At 58.1% G+C, this 13,150-nt stretch overlaps 1 protein-coding gene across 3 annotated transcripts; it reads left to right on the plus strand.

Moving 5' to 3' along the window:
- Positions 1-2,982: 2,982 nt before the first annotated feature.
- Positions 2,983-11,904, plus strand: OAS1 (2'-5'-oligoadenylate synthetase 1). Of its 3 annotated transcripts, XM_070066242.1 has the most exons (7): positions 3,198-3,498; positions 6,981-7,263; positions 9,136-9,320; positions 9,839-10,074; positions 10,453-10,606; positions 10,863-10,909; positions 11,492-11,843. In XM_070066242.1, exons 1-7 carry the CDS (start codon positions 3,304-3,306, stop codon positions 11,538-11,540), a joined length of 1,149 nt encoding a protein of 382 aa, XP_069922343.1. In that variant the 5' UTR covers positions 3,198-3,303; the 3' UTR covers positions 11,541-11,843. The 3 variants fall into 3 exon arrangements, with proteins under 3 accessions (XP_069922344.1, XP_069922342.1, XP_069922343.1); XM_070066243.1 differs by lacking the exon at positions 10,863-10,909 and having other exon boundaries at positions 2,983-3,498; XM_070066241.1 differs by lacking the exons at positions 9,839-10,074; positions 10,863-10,909 and having other exon boundaries at positions 3,197-3,498; positions 11,492-11,904.
- The last annotated feature ends 1,246 nt before the right edge of the window (positions 11,905-13,150 follow it).

A 13,150-nucleotide genomic window follows, 5' to 3' on the forward strand; every position in this document is an offset into this window, starting at 1 on the left:
GGTGAAAGTGAACAGTTGGGGCTGGCGCTGTGGTGTAGCGGGTAAAGCTGCCGCCTGCAGTGCCAGCATTCCATATGAGCGCCGGTTCGAGTCCTGGCTGCTCCACTTCCAATCCAGCTCTCTGCTATGGCCTGGGAAAGCAGTAGAAGATGGCCCAAGTGCTTGGGCCCCTGCACCTGCGTGGGAGACCTGGAAGAAGCTCCTGGCTCCTGGCTTCGGATCGCAGCTCTAGTTGTTGTGGCCAACTGGGGAGTGAACCAGCAGATGTCTCTGTCTCTACCTCTGCCTCTCTGTAACTCTGACTTTCAAATAAATAAATAAATCTTATAAAGGGGGGGGGTGTTTTAGGCTGCAGAAGTGAGGTGTCAGTTACCGATGAGCTGGTGGAGAGAGATGCTTCCTTGGTGTTTACAGACTACTCCATCCACCACAGTTCCCAAGCTTAACCCGAACGTTCGTCAGCCAGACCCCGCTGCAGAAAACACAGCTCAGCGCATTTCAAGCAAGATGGAGCTCATATAACGTGCTCTCTACCACAATGGAATTAAGCAGGAAATCAATGAAGAGACGCTACCACACCCCAAAGCATGTGGCGATAAAGTGATAGGCTTCTCCGTGTCACCGGGGCAGAGAAGGGGTCTCAGGAGAAACAGTCAAATATTTGGAACTAAATGAAGTGGGGCAGCAGCCTGTGACAGTGTGAGGGACGCAGCAAAGGCAGCGGCCGAAATCCACAGCGCGGAACGCACTTACGATGAGTCTCTCGAAAGTTCGGGGAAGTGCACATTTTTACATCAACATCTTTTTGAAAGATTTCTTTTTTTTTTTTTTTTTTTTTTTTTTTTTTGACAGGCAGAGTGGACAGTGAGAGAGAGAGAGACAGAGAGAAAGGTCTTCCTTTGCCGTTGGTTCACCCTCCAATGGCCGCCGCGGCCGGCGCGCTGCTGCCGGCGCACCGCGCTGGTCCGATGGCAGGAGCCAGGAGCCAGGTGCTTTTCCTGGTCTCCCATGGGGTGCAGGGCCCAAGCACCTGGGCCATCCTCCACTGCACTCCCTGGCCACAGCAGAGGGCTGGCCTGGAAGAGGGGCAACCGGGACAGAATCCGGCGCCCCGACCGGGACTAGAACCCGGTGTGCCGGCGCCGCAAGGCGGAGGATTAGCCTAGTGAGCCGCGGCGCCGGCCCGAAAGATTTCTTAAAAGAGATTTTTATTTATTTGAAATGGAGACCGAGAGAAAGACCCCTCTGCCACCTGCTGGTTCTCTCCCCAAATGTCCATAGCAGCCAGGACTGGGCCAGGCCAAAGCCAGGCGGCAGGAGCTGCCTCCGGGTCTCCCACGCGGGTGGCAGGGGCCCACGGACTTGAGCCATCTGCTGCCATCTCCCAGGGTGTGCACCAGCAGGAAGCTGGGTGGGAAGTGGAGCCGGGACTCAGGCCTGGGCACGCTGACACCAGGTGCAGGTATCCCATGCAATGCATTAGCTACTGCGCCGAGTGTCTGCCCCGGGACACCAGTTTTGCAAAAGAAAACGAGAGAGAGGGAGAGACGCGTGGTTGCATGACTACGTGTGCACTAACATAGAAAGCATCTGAGAAGGTCTACACCACGTTTGTAGTGATGGTTTTTGAGTTTTAGGATCATGGAGTCTTTTTTAAGATTTTATTTATTTATTTGAGAGGCAGAGTTACAGACAGTGAAAGAGGGAGAGATCTTCCATCCGCTGGTTCACTCCCCAGTTGGCGCAATGGCCAGAGCTGTACTGATCCGAAGCCAGGAGCCAGGAGCCTCCCCCTGGTCTCCCACTTGGGTCATCTTTGGCTGCTTTTCCAGGCCACAGGAGAGAGCTGATGGGAAGAGGAGCAGCCAGGACTCGAACCGGTGCCTATATGGAATGCTGGTGCTGCAGGCAGAGGATTAACCTAGTGAGCCTCAGCGCTGGCCCCAGGATTATGGATTCTTTAAAAAAAAAAAAAAAGATTTGTTTATTCAAAAGGCAAGAGTAACAGAGAGTGTGGGAGAGACAGAGAGAAGGAGAGGTCCTCCATTCACTGGCTCACTCCCCAAATGGCCACAATAGTCAAGGCTGGGCTGAGCCAAAGTCAGGAGCTGGGAGCTGCATCCCGCTTTCCCGCGTGGTGGCAGGGACTCAGGCACTCGCTGTTTTCACGGGTGCATCAGCAGGGAGCTGGACCAGAGACAGAGCAGCCAGGCCTCGGGCCTGCACTTGGTGTGGGATGTTGGCGCGGCCACAGGGCCACTTGCCGCTCCGGAACACCAGGCCCTGGACCGGCTTTCTCCTCCTGGCTTGGAGCTTACTCCTTCCCAGCAACATGTGTGCATAGTTATAAAAAATCCCGGAGACTGTAATTTTGCCGACAACAAACAATGACCAAGAAGGAAGCCGGAGATCTGTTTATACCCGACTCACAGAAGTTACACGTTCCTGGGGCATGCGCGCTGCACAGATCCCAATGTCTGAATCCCGGTAAACCAGTGTATCTCCTTGTCTATCATTTCTTTAACATGAAAACCTTCAAAGTCCTTTCTTCTAACTTTCTTGGTTATTTAAAAGATTATGCAGGGGCTGGCACTGTGGCGTAGCAGGTAAAGTTGCTGCCTGCAGCGCCGCCATCCCATATGGACACAGGTTCGAGTCCCGGCTGCTCCATTTCCCATCCAGCTCTCTTCTGTGGCCTAGGATAGCAGTAGAAGATGGTCCAGGTCCTTGGGGCCCCTGCCACCCACATGGGGGACCGGGAAGAAGCTCCTGGCTCCTGACTTTGGCCCGGCCCTGCTCCGGCCATTGCTGCCATCTGGGGAGTGAACCGGTGGATGGAAGACCCCTCTCTTTGTCTCTCCCTCTCTGACTCTGCCTTTCAAATAAATAAATCTTTAAAAAAAAAAAAAGGATTCTGCAGCAGTCCGTTCTCATCTATAATCACCCGACTGTGCAACAGGACCGGAACTTCCTCATGTGCTAAAGGCCAGCAGCACCTGTTCATAAGCACCTCCCGGCTCCCTCTGCCCTCTGCGAGAACCACTGTCTTCCACCCCACTTCTGGGCCTGGCTGCTTTCATCAGGCAGTGAGCTCCAGTTCCAGCCACATTGTGGGAATGTGGCCAGGCTTCCGGGCAAGGAACAAAGAGGAAGTTTCCAAGAGTGCAGCAGCTGCCGGCTCAGCCCAGCGGTGGCCGAGGAGGAAACGCTGGGATCAGAGGTGAGGCTCCTCCCATCCAAGGAAACGAAACCAGCAGCTGTCCAGGCTCTGCTGCACACGGGAGCCCACGGGGCAGTTGGGCCATGGCTACCTGCAGCAGGATGGAGCTCGCCAATACCCCAGCCCGATTTCTGGACAAGTTCATCGAAGACCATCTCCTGCCGGACACCCGTTTCCGCGAGCAGGTCAGGGAAGCTGTGGACATCATATGCACTTTCCTCAAGGAGAGGTGCTTCCGAGGGGCCACCCACCGCGTGCGGGTCTCAAAGGTGGTGAAGGTGAGTGTGCGGCGCAGAGAGCGAGGGAGCGGACACAAAGACCCCCGTGCAGACCGGGGAGGGGGGCTGGGGGGGCGGAGCTGTCTTTGGGGCTGGTGGTGTGTGACTGAGCCACAGCAGACCAGTAGCTACAGCTTGACAAAATCGGTCCTGGGGGAGTCCTGGGCCCCCGGGGAGCAGCATGAATCCTGTGGGGAGCAACCCGGACTAGACTAAGTTACTCGAATTAAGACTTATTCTATGCATCTGCTCTCCCACAATATGGCGCTGGGAGAGAAGAAAACAGCTTCTACGCAGCTGCCTCCAGTTCAGCCAATAAACTGTAGGACTTGCTCCTGATTGGAGGAGAGCAGCGTACTTGGCGTGTGGGCAGCCGAGTTAGCATTGGCAGAGGAGGACTATAAAGGAGGAGAGAGACGGCATGCACCAGGAACATCTAAGGGGAACATCTAAGGGGAACACCTGTGCAGCCCCCCAGAGAGCCGGCCGGCAGTGTGCCGCTCCCCTGCGGAAGTGGGGAATGTGGCCAGGGGGAACTGCCCTTCCACGGAGGTGGAAGGGACAGTAGCCAACCCGGGAAGAACCAGCAGCAAACCCGGGGAGGGCCGAGCAAACGAAAGAACAGCGCAGGGTCCTGTGTCGTTCCTCCACGAAGAGGGGGAGCGACATAATGGTGCCGTGACTCGGATAGGAAACCTAGGACGGATAGGAAACTTAGGAGGGAAGAAACGGGAAGAAGTGGGAAAATATCGGAGAGAGAGACTAGCAAACAGCCTAGGGAAAAGCCGGACGAAAAAGGTGCCGGAAGAAGCTATTGAAAGCCTAGGCATAGACTCAGATACGGACTACGGGGGGAAGCTGGGAGAAATCTCTAAGGTCGAAAGCGAAAGTGAAAGCTAGAACAAACAGACTTGGATACGGACTGTGGGGAGAAGCCAGGAGAAATGAGGGAGGAATATTGTTGGAGGAAAGCTTGGGGAAACATACCGGGTAGAGAAAAATGTTAGGGAAATGGAAGCCGCGGGGGGCAGGCCAAGGCGGAGACGAAAGCCACTTTGGGATTCTCAAGTTAGCCCGGGAATAAGGGGCGAAAAGTTGAAACCAGAAGCGGAAACGTAAGCCAGATTGGGATCCGTCTGATTAGCCCGGGGAGCAAAGGACGGGAAGCCAAATCGTGGGGCAGAGACGTGAGCTGGGTTGAATTCACCAGGCTAGCCCGGGGAACTTAGATTGAATGCTAGTGGCGGAGACGTAAGCCACGCTGTGTGACTCGCGGAGGCTGCCGCGCGCAGACAGATCGTGCGGGGCACAAGTAGATAGGGAACGCTGGGCTAAGTGCGAGACCGCGGAGTGTGCGCGCAAAGCCGAGCCGCGCAGATGAGAGAGGCGTGGGCTGAAGCGGCTCAGCCGGGAAGCCGCCGAGAAGCAGCCTCGGGGCGGGCGCCGGGAAGCCGTGGGGATAAGAGAAACAGAAGTTTAGAAGTAAAATGAGAAATAGGAATGCTGGTAGATAGAAGTAAAATAGGAGAAATAGGAATGCCCGGAGATAGAGAAATAGAGAAATAGAAAGGCCTCCCCACAATACTGCAATGAGAGAGCTTAGATTCGGTCTGCCTGATTAGTAAGGCGGTAAGCACCAGCGGGCAGCTCGACCAGAGTATGAGCTGCAGGTCACCGAAGATAGGCACGAATCAACACCAATAAGTCACCCCACAACATGGCAATGAGAGAGCTTGGATTCGGTCTGCCTGATTAAGGCGGTAAGCACCAGCAGGCGGCTCGACCAGAGTATGAGCCGCAGGTCACTGAAGACAGGCACGCATCAGCGCCTAAAAACCTCCTCACAACATGGCGAAGAGAGGACCCGGATTCGGTTTGCCTGATTGATAGGACTTGTAAGAACCTGTGGCAACTCTAGCAAGCAGAGCAGAGTGTGTGCCGCGGGGCACCGAAGACAGGCGCGTATCAACGCCAAAAATAAAAAGAAAGGGGGATCTGTGGGGAGCAACCCGGACTAGACTAAGTTACTCGAATTAAGACTTATTCTATGCATCTGCTCTCCCACAATATGGCGCTGGGAGAGAAGAAAACAGCTTCTACGCAGCTGCCTCCAGTTCAGCCAATAAACTGTAGGACTTGCTCCTGATTGGAGGAGAGCAGCGTACTTGGCATGTGGGCAGCCGAGTTAGCATTGGCAGAGGAGGACTATAAAGGAGGAGAGAGACAGCATGCACCAGGAACATCTAAGGGGAACATCTAAGGGGAACACCTGTGCAGCCCCCCAGAGAGCCGGCCGGCAGTGTGCCGCTCCCCTGCGGAAGTGGGGAATGTGGCCAGGGGGAACTGCCCTTCCACAGAGGTGGAAGGGACAGTAGCCAACCCGGGAAGAACCAGCAGCAAACCCGGGGAGGGCCGAGCAGACGAAAGAACAGCGCAGGGTCCTGTGTCGTTCCTCCACGAAGAGGGGGAGTGACAGAATCCCTGTGCTCTAAGGCACTTCTGACTCAGAGGTGGGGAGACGGAGCCCCGCCCTGGTGGGCGCCTTGTGGGCCAGGCTGGGTCTCCCCATCTCTGACAGCTCAGGAACTCGGGCAAAGAATCTGGTTGAAAGCAGGTAGCACCTGCTGGCTGCGAGACCTTGAACAAGTCCCTGCTCTGTGCCCAGTGTCCTCACCGTAATTTCCCACACCTCCCAGCGTTGTGCGGGCCCCCCGCCCCGCACGAGCCAGTCTGGGGGGCAGAATAACACAGGGTGCTGCACAGAGCTCCTGGAAAAGGAATTCAAAGGTAAGCTAGAGGCTGGCATTTGGTCTCGCGGTTAAGGTGCCACTCGGGGTGCCTGCATCCACAGTTGAGGGGAGCTGGGGTTCAGGGCCTACCCCCGCTCCAGGGTCCAGCTTCCTGGGAGGGAGGCAGCGGCTGTGGGTCCCTGCCACCCACACAGGGGCCTGGACCATGGGCATTTGGGGGAACAAACTACTGTCAGCAGTTCTAAATAAAATTCAATGCATATGAATTAATTTTCTAAAAGTACCTTTGGGTGCAAAACAACTTTTGAAATGCACTCGTAAATTTCTCATTCTATGTGTTTGTCATGAACTTCTCGAAGGACCTAGTCAACTGTTTCAAACTTTCTTGCACCAAAATGAACTGATCTTTCAATTTTTTTTTTTTTGACAGGCAGAGTGGACAGTGAGAAAGAGAGACAGAGAGAAAGGTCCTCCTCTTGCCATCGGCTCACCCTCCAATGGCCGCCGCGGCCGGCGTGCCGCGGCCGGTCAATTTTGTTTTGATGGGATTTTTTTACACTGTCACTGGGACCTGCTTCCCCATGTGTGAAATGCAAACTCATAATAGCAGCACCTCACTCTTGGGGTCATATGGGCAGTGGCTGGGCTGGGCCATGTTAGTGGCTGCTCCCTTCTCTTTATTTGGGAAGGCTCCTCTCCCTGCACCTGATTATCCTTGTGGCCCTTTTCCAGGGCGGCTCCTCGGGCAAAGGCACGGCCCTGAGAGGCCGATCGGATGCTGACCTGGTCGTCTTCCTCACGAACCTCACGAGTTTTCACGAGCAGCTAGAGAAGCGGCGTGAGTTCATCCGGGAAATTCGCTCGCAGCTGAAAGCCTGCCAGAGAGAGAAGATGTTCGAAGTGACGTTTGCGCTGACGCAACGGTCCAACCCCCGCGTGCTCAGCTTTGAGCTGCGCTCCCTCCAGCGCCAGCAGCAGGTGGAGTTTGACGTGCTGCCTGCCTTCGACGCCCTGGGTGAGTGCCCTGGGCCTCCTCTGTTTCTGAGCAGAAATCGCGCATGCGTTGAGTTCTACCCACTACGGCGTCCCTGGAGCGCAGGTGGAGGGAGGGAGGGATTTTAGGGTTCCTTGTCCTAATTAAGGTTCTCATCCTTCACTCAAAGTGCCACATTCGGGGGCCAAGATTCCATTAGAACACGTGTTCGGCTTGCTAGTTCTTTTTGTGGCAAAGCGTGCTGATTTTACCTTTTGAAACATCGATTTGGCCTAAAGTTCCTGCTAATATCACCTTTATTCCGACACATAAGAAAGCCTCATTCTGGGCTATTTACGTAGATAGCCCAACCCTCAGCATAAGATATAGATGGCTTAATGTGTATCTAACGCACACACGTGCACAGCAATGCTTACATAAGACATCAGGCTCTGCAGAGCCTGGCACACAGCAGCTCATCAGAAATGAGTTCCCTAACATACGAGGAGGCACCTCAGGCCACCACAGTCAACTCACGGGGAAGAGTTTTTGGACTATTTTAGGTTTTCAATTTTTTTTTTTTTTTTTGAGGGCAGCACAGCGCCCTCTATCGGACACTGTGAAAACTGCTACTATCAAGTTGTTCCAACAGAACTACTCCGTAAAGGGGACTGTTAGGGACTTACTTGGGCCTAGAGGAGCCATAAAAAATATATATACATATAATGCAGATAGATGCTCTAAAGACACCAGGAAGTGAGCAACTTCAGCATTGTCTCCTTTGTGCCAGGTCCTGTGTGCAGGGGTACGAGGTGGGGAGGAACAGGGATGCCAGCAGGGGGCGCTGCAGGGCCCCGGGGGCGAGGGAGCCGGGGCGCTGGGGAGCGCAGAGGCTGAGACCCAGGAGGGGCTCGGGCTCAGGGGAGCCGGTCCCGCAGGCCCTGCCATCTTGGCCACGGTCTTCTCGGGGGCGCCGTGGGCCGGCACGAGCAAACGCGTCCTGAGATCCGCGTTTCCGTGGCATGGCGCTGCTGACTGCGGTGCGGAAACTGATGGGAGGAGAGGCAGCGCGTGGCGTCCGGTGGCTGTGCACCGAGCAGGGGCTGCAAGCCAGGCTCAACGGCAAACGCTTCTGCAGCATTCCGTCGAGCACCGCGAGCGACGCGGACGCGGCCTGGCGCCTCCTAGGCGAGCTCGCGGCTGTGTGGCCATCACCGCGTGCGCTTACACAAACCCAGCGCCCCAGCTCACCACCCAGCAGGGCTAGGAGCCAGGAGCCGAGGGCACAGCCCGGCACTCCCACGTGGGTGGCAGGGAGCCACCTCCCAGGGTCTGCACTCCTGGGAAGCTGGGGCCGGGAATGCAACCCGGACCCTCCGGTGTGGGACGCAGGCGTCTCAACCCACTCCCCTGCGCACTGCGCTCTGACCTGCGCGGCACTTGAGTTAGGCCTCGAGCTCTGACATCACAGCGAGATGACGTCACTAGGCATCGTTTTACGGATCACAGACGGCGAATACGGAGTGGTGTTTGCTGGGATAAAAACTCACTGGGATGCTGCAGTGAATAGGAAAGGCGGGGGGTGGGGGGCTCTTTCAGACAGGGCCCCTTGGTCGAGGCGGGAGTGAGGAGCGGGAGCCAGGGCACACGGACCTCCCCGGGCCAGCACGGGGACGTGCCTTTCCAACCAGAGTCGTGGGAAGCGAGCAGTCGGACCCCAAGAGACCGCCCCACGTGCTGGGTGGAGAAGCCTGAGGAGGTAGCAGGTGCTCCAGCCCAGCAGGGAGCAGGCGCGGAGCAGCGGGGAGGGAGGATGGGGGGGGGGGGCGGGCCTGAGGCTTCCTGGCCTCGGGTCTGCAGTGAGGGAGAGGTGGAGGCAGAACCCCAAGACCAGCCGCGGGCCCCGCCCCACAGGTCACGTGACCAGAGGCTACAGGCCACGCCCCCAAGTCTACGTGGACCTCATCGAGGAGTGCACCGCCCTGGGCAAGGAGGGCGAGTTCTCCACCTGCTTCACGGAGCTGCAGCGAGCCTTCCTGAAGCAGCGCCCCACCAAACTCAAGAGCCTCATCCGCCTCGTGAAGCACTGGTACCAGAGGGTACGGCCGGCGCGGGCGGGGAGCCGGGATGCGGTGGCCGCCGAACTCAGGGCAGTGCCTGGTGCGTAGAGGACGCTCCGCAGATCACTGCTGGCCCAATGCGTGCAGGCTGCGGCCACGCACGTGCACAGGCACACGCACACGTCCCCTGTCTCCCCTGTTTCTGCGCCCCTTCTCCTTACAGCGCTGTGGCGCGCGCAGTGGCTAAGCCGCCGCCTGCAGGGCCAGCATCCCATACGGGAGCCGGTCCGAGTCCCTGCTGCCCCAGATCCAGCTCCCTGCTAAGGTTGCTGGGAAAGCAGCAGAAGATGGCCCCAGGGCTTGGACCCCTGCGGCCCACATGCTGATTCTGGGCTCCTGGCTTCAGCCTGGCCCAACCCCGGCCACTCCTCTCCGCCCTTGTCACCCGAAAGCAATCATGGGTGTGGCTACAGAAGAGGGCAGCAGGCCGAGTTCAGCCCGCGGGCAGTGCACTCTGGGAAAGCTGGGCAGACCCGCTCTGTGTTCTCTCCTCTCAGTGTAAAGAGAGGTTTGTGAAGAAGCCACTGCCCCCGCAGTACGCCCTGGAGCTGCTGACCGTCTATGCCTGGGAGCGCGGGAGTGGCGAGACAGAGTTCAACACAGCCCGGGGGTTCCGCACTGTCCTGGAGTTGGTCACGCGTTACCAGCACCTGCGCATCTACTGGACAGTGTACTACGACTTTGCTGACCCCAGGGTGGGCCGCTACCTGGCCCAGCAGCTCGCCAAGCCCAGGTGCCCCTCCCCACACTGCTGAGCCTACACCCAAGGGAACCCCTGCATGCGGCTGCCGCCCCATGGGAACAGGGCCGGCGCGGGGCGGGGGGGCTGCCTCCTGCCATGCTGGGTGCTGGACACCGGCACCCGCGTGGGAGCCCCCTCCCACCCCGTGAGGCAGGCATTACCCATCCCATCTTCCAGGTGGGCAAACTGAGGTTCTGAAGTTGTCTGAAACCCTGCAGAAAGTGGGAAGGAGCTTGCCCAGACCCTAACAGAAAGCGAGTTAAATGGCCGGCATTTGAACTAAAAGATCAGGCGCGCCGAGCCCCCACCCCACCCCGAGCAGGGCCCCAGTCAGCCCCTCACTGCCTCCGTGTGGCACTGCGTTTCCAGGCCTGTGATTCTGGACCCGGCCGACCCCACGGGAAACGTGGCCACCGGGAACCGAAAAGGCTGGCGGCGGCTGGCACAAGAGGCAGACGCTTGGCTGACTCTACTATGCTTCCAGAACTGGGATGGCTCCCGGGTGTCCTCCTGGGACGTGCAGGTGAGAGCCCCCGCCCCTTCGCTGTCCCCAGGCCCCAGCCCCGGGGGAAGCGGCCGTTCCCGTGGTCCCAGGCAGGGTCCTCACTCCACGGAGGGCTCCTGGCATTGTAGGGTATGTGGAGGGTGGCGGCGAGCAGCAGTGGTGACCACTTTGTGGGCGTCTGCTTTGGCCAGGACGCTTCAGAAAGTGCGTGGGGAAAACGGATGGAGAGCGTGAGTTTATCTGGGCATTGATTTTCATAATGCTCATTTGCCAGGACTGTGTTGAGGCCCGTGTTCACTGCCACCACAACAGCCCTGTGAGGTGGGCTTCCTGTCCCACCGCCTCACCGCTGGGACCAAGGGGCTCAGGAAGAGGAAGTCCCTGGCGCAAGGGCAGCTGAGGGCGGGAATGCATGCATTCCGTGGATGCCTGAGGTGGTACTAGGGTGTGCCTAGCATCGCCCCCGCGCTGCACCTGCCGCGCGGGAGACCAGGGCAGCTGAGTGACAGGGCTGTGTCCCACAGCTGAGTAGGGGCACAAGACCCCAGCTCGGGTCTCTGCACTCTCAGGGGAGGGGTCTTTCAGAAGCACGGGGTCCTGTGCACGGGCGCACAGGGGACAGTGCCACTAGAATCAGGAGAGGAGGCCCCGGGGCGAGGCGGAAGGGGATGGAGGTGGAGCGGCTGCCCCAGCCAGCCTGGGAGCCGCGGTGGCCATGCAGGCTGTCCCACAGCAGATGGAGGTGGCCCAGCCCTTCCCGGCTGCTCAGGGCTCTGCGCTGCAGGTGGGCAGCTCGGCAGGTGCCAGCCCTTCCTCCAAGGGGCCCATCACGGGTCCAGTATGAGATGCAGCCCCCGAGTGGGAGGCCGGCTCCCCACCGTGATCCTGTGTCCCACCTTTCAGCCCGAAGTGCCCACAGCTGCTGGACAGGCCAAGGACAGCGGGATGTTAGCCATCCTTTGAGCGCCTGCACTGGGCGGCAGGAAGGGCTCCGACCTCCAACCTCCCCAGACCAGCCCGACGTTTCCCACACATCCCGGGCTCCCGCCCCCTGCCCTTCCCACACCCCTCAGCCCTCTTCCCCAACACAAGTGCCCTTACCCCAAGCCGAGGACATCCTACGACAGCGTCCTCAGAGACGACGAGAGAAGTGGAGAGGAGGGCGGAGTCTCGGCTTTGCTTCCCTGCTCTGCGCCCCGTGGGAGGGCCAGGGCCAGTGTATTCGCTGCACCAATAAAAATCACAGTGATTGCCACGTAGCGGTGTTTATTAGCTTCGAGGCACAGAGACAAGAAGCGTAGGTTGGTGTGTGTGCGTCTTCATCGATTCAGCTAGCATTGTGCACGGAACACCTGCTCTGTGCCAAGCATTGTTCCGGGCATTGGGAGTGCGGTGACGAGAAAAGTGGACAAAAGTCCCTGGCTCATGGAACGTTAACATTGGACAGCTCAGGAGTCCTCCGACTCTCCCAGCTGCTAACAGTCCTGAGACAAGCGGCCTGGGGTCATTCTGGTCCCTATCTCCAGGGAAAATTCTAGAACTGGGGCTGGTGTTGTGGCGCCACTTGGATTGCTGGCATCCCATGGGAGCTGGGTTGAGCCCCAGCACCACCACGTCCTATCAGCTCCCTGCTGATTGCTTGGGAAGGCAGCAGAGGATGGTTCAAGTCATTGGGCCCCTGCAAGACCTGGAAGAAGCTCCTGGCTCCTGGCTTCGGATTGGCTCAGCTCCAGCCGTTGCAGCCATTTGGGGAGTGAACCAGAGGATGAAGACCTCTCTCTCTCTGCCTCTGCCTCTGCCTCTCTCTGTCTGTAACTCTGCCTCTCAAATAAATAAATAAATCTGGAAAGAAGAAAGGAGAGAGAGAGGGAGGGAGGGAGGGAGAGGGAGAGAAAGCGTGCTCTTCTTAGCTGAGTGACAGTGGTCTGGTTCCTCCACACAACCGCTCCTCTGGGTGATTCCAGCATCCCTGTGGGGTGTGTTTTACTATTATTCTGATCACAAAGGAGGAGCCCCGGGCTCCACACGGCTCGGGCACTTGCTCAGGGTCACCTGCCCTTGGACCCTAAAGCCCTGTATCTCCATCACACGGTCCTCACGCTCCTTCATCCATGGAGGTCTCCTGTTTTCTCACTTGGGTGGCCATGGCAGCCAGAAGCCCCCCCTCACCCATCCACAGGCAGGAGAACATGGACGCCCCTGGCCGCCTGGACCCTCATCCAGCCGCTGTCCCACCCCCGAGTCCCCAGCGGCACCCACACTTGGTTCTGACCAGCTTTCTGGGCACCGTGCAGAATCAGCCCTCGCACCCTCCATGTGCGTAGGGAAGTTCTGCGTGATGGTTGCCCGGTGTTTCCCACGTGGGTAATCCACGCGCCGTCTTTGGAGAGTGTTTCACACTCAGAAACACGGAAATGGCACTGCAGGAAGCTGACCGAGCAAGCGGTGCGGTGGTTCAATGTGTGACTTAGCCGTTAATTCAGGCGCCGCCCACCTGGAGGCTTCCATCCGAAGCAGGACACTCTGGGATGGCTTTTGCAAAGGGCTCTATTTGTTTTTTTT

This window comes from Oryctolagus cuniculus, chromosome 21 (genome assembly GCF_964237555.1).
Source record: "Oryctolagus cuniculus chromosome 21, mOryCun1.1, whole genome shotgun sequence".
Classification (NCBI taxonomy): Eukaryota; Metazoa; Chordata; class Mammalia; order Lagomorpha; family Leporidae; genus Oryctolagus; species Oryctolagus cuniculus.

What these genes read in the sequence shown, in the direction of transcription:
- OAS1 (XM_070066241.1), top strand. Translation starts at nt 3,304, where the DNA reads ATGGCTACCTGCAGCAGGATGGAGCTCGCCAATACCCCAGCCCGATTT. An exon ending in TGAAGCACTGGTACCAGAGG is followed by an intron (nt 9,321 to 10,452) that starts GTACGGCCGGCG and finishes CTGCGTTTCCAG; the next exon opens with GCCTGTGATTCTGGACCCGG. An exon ending in TGTCCTCCTGGGACGTGCAG is followed by an intron (nt 10,607 to 11,491) that starts GTGAGAGCCCCC and finishes CCCACCTTTCAG; the next exon opens with CCCGAAGTGCCCACAGCTGC.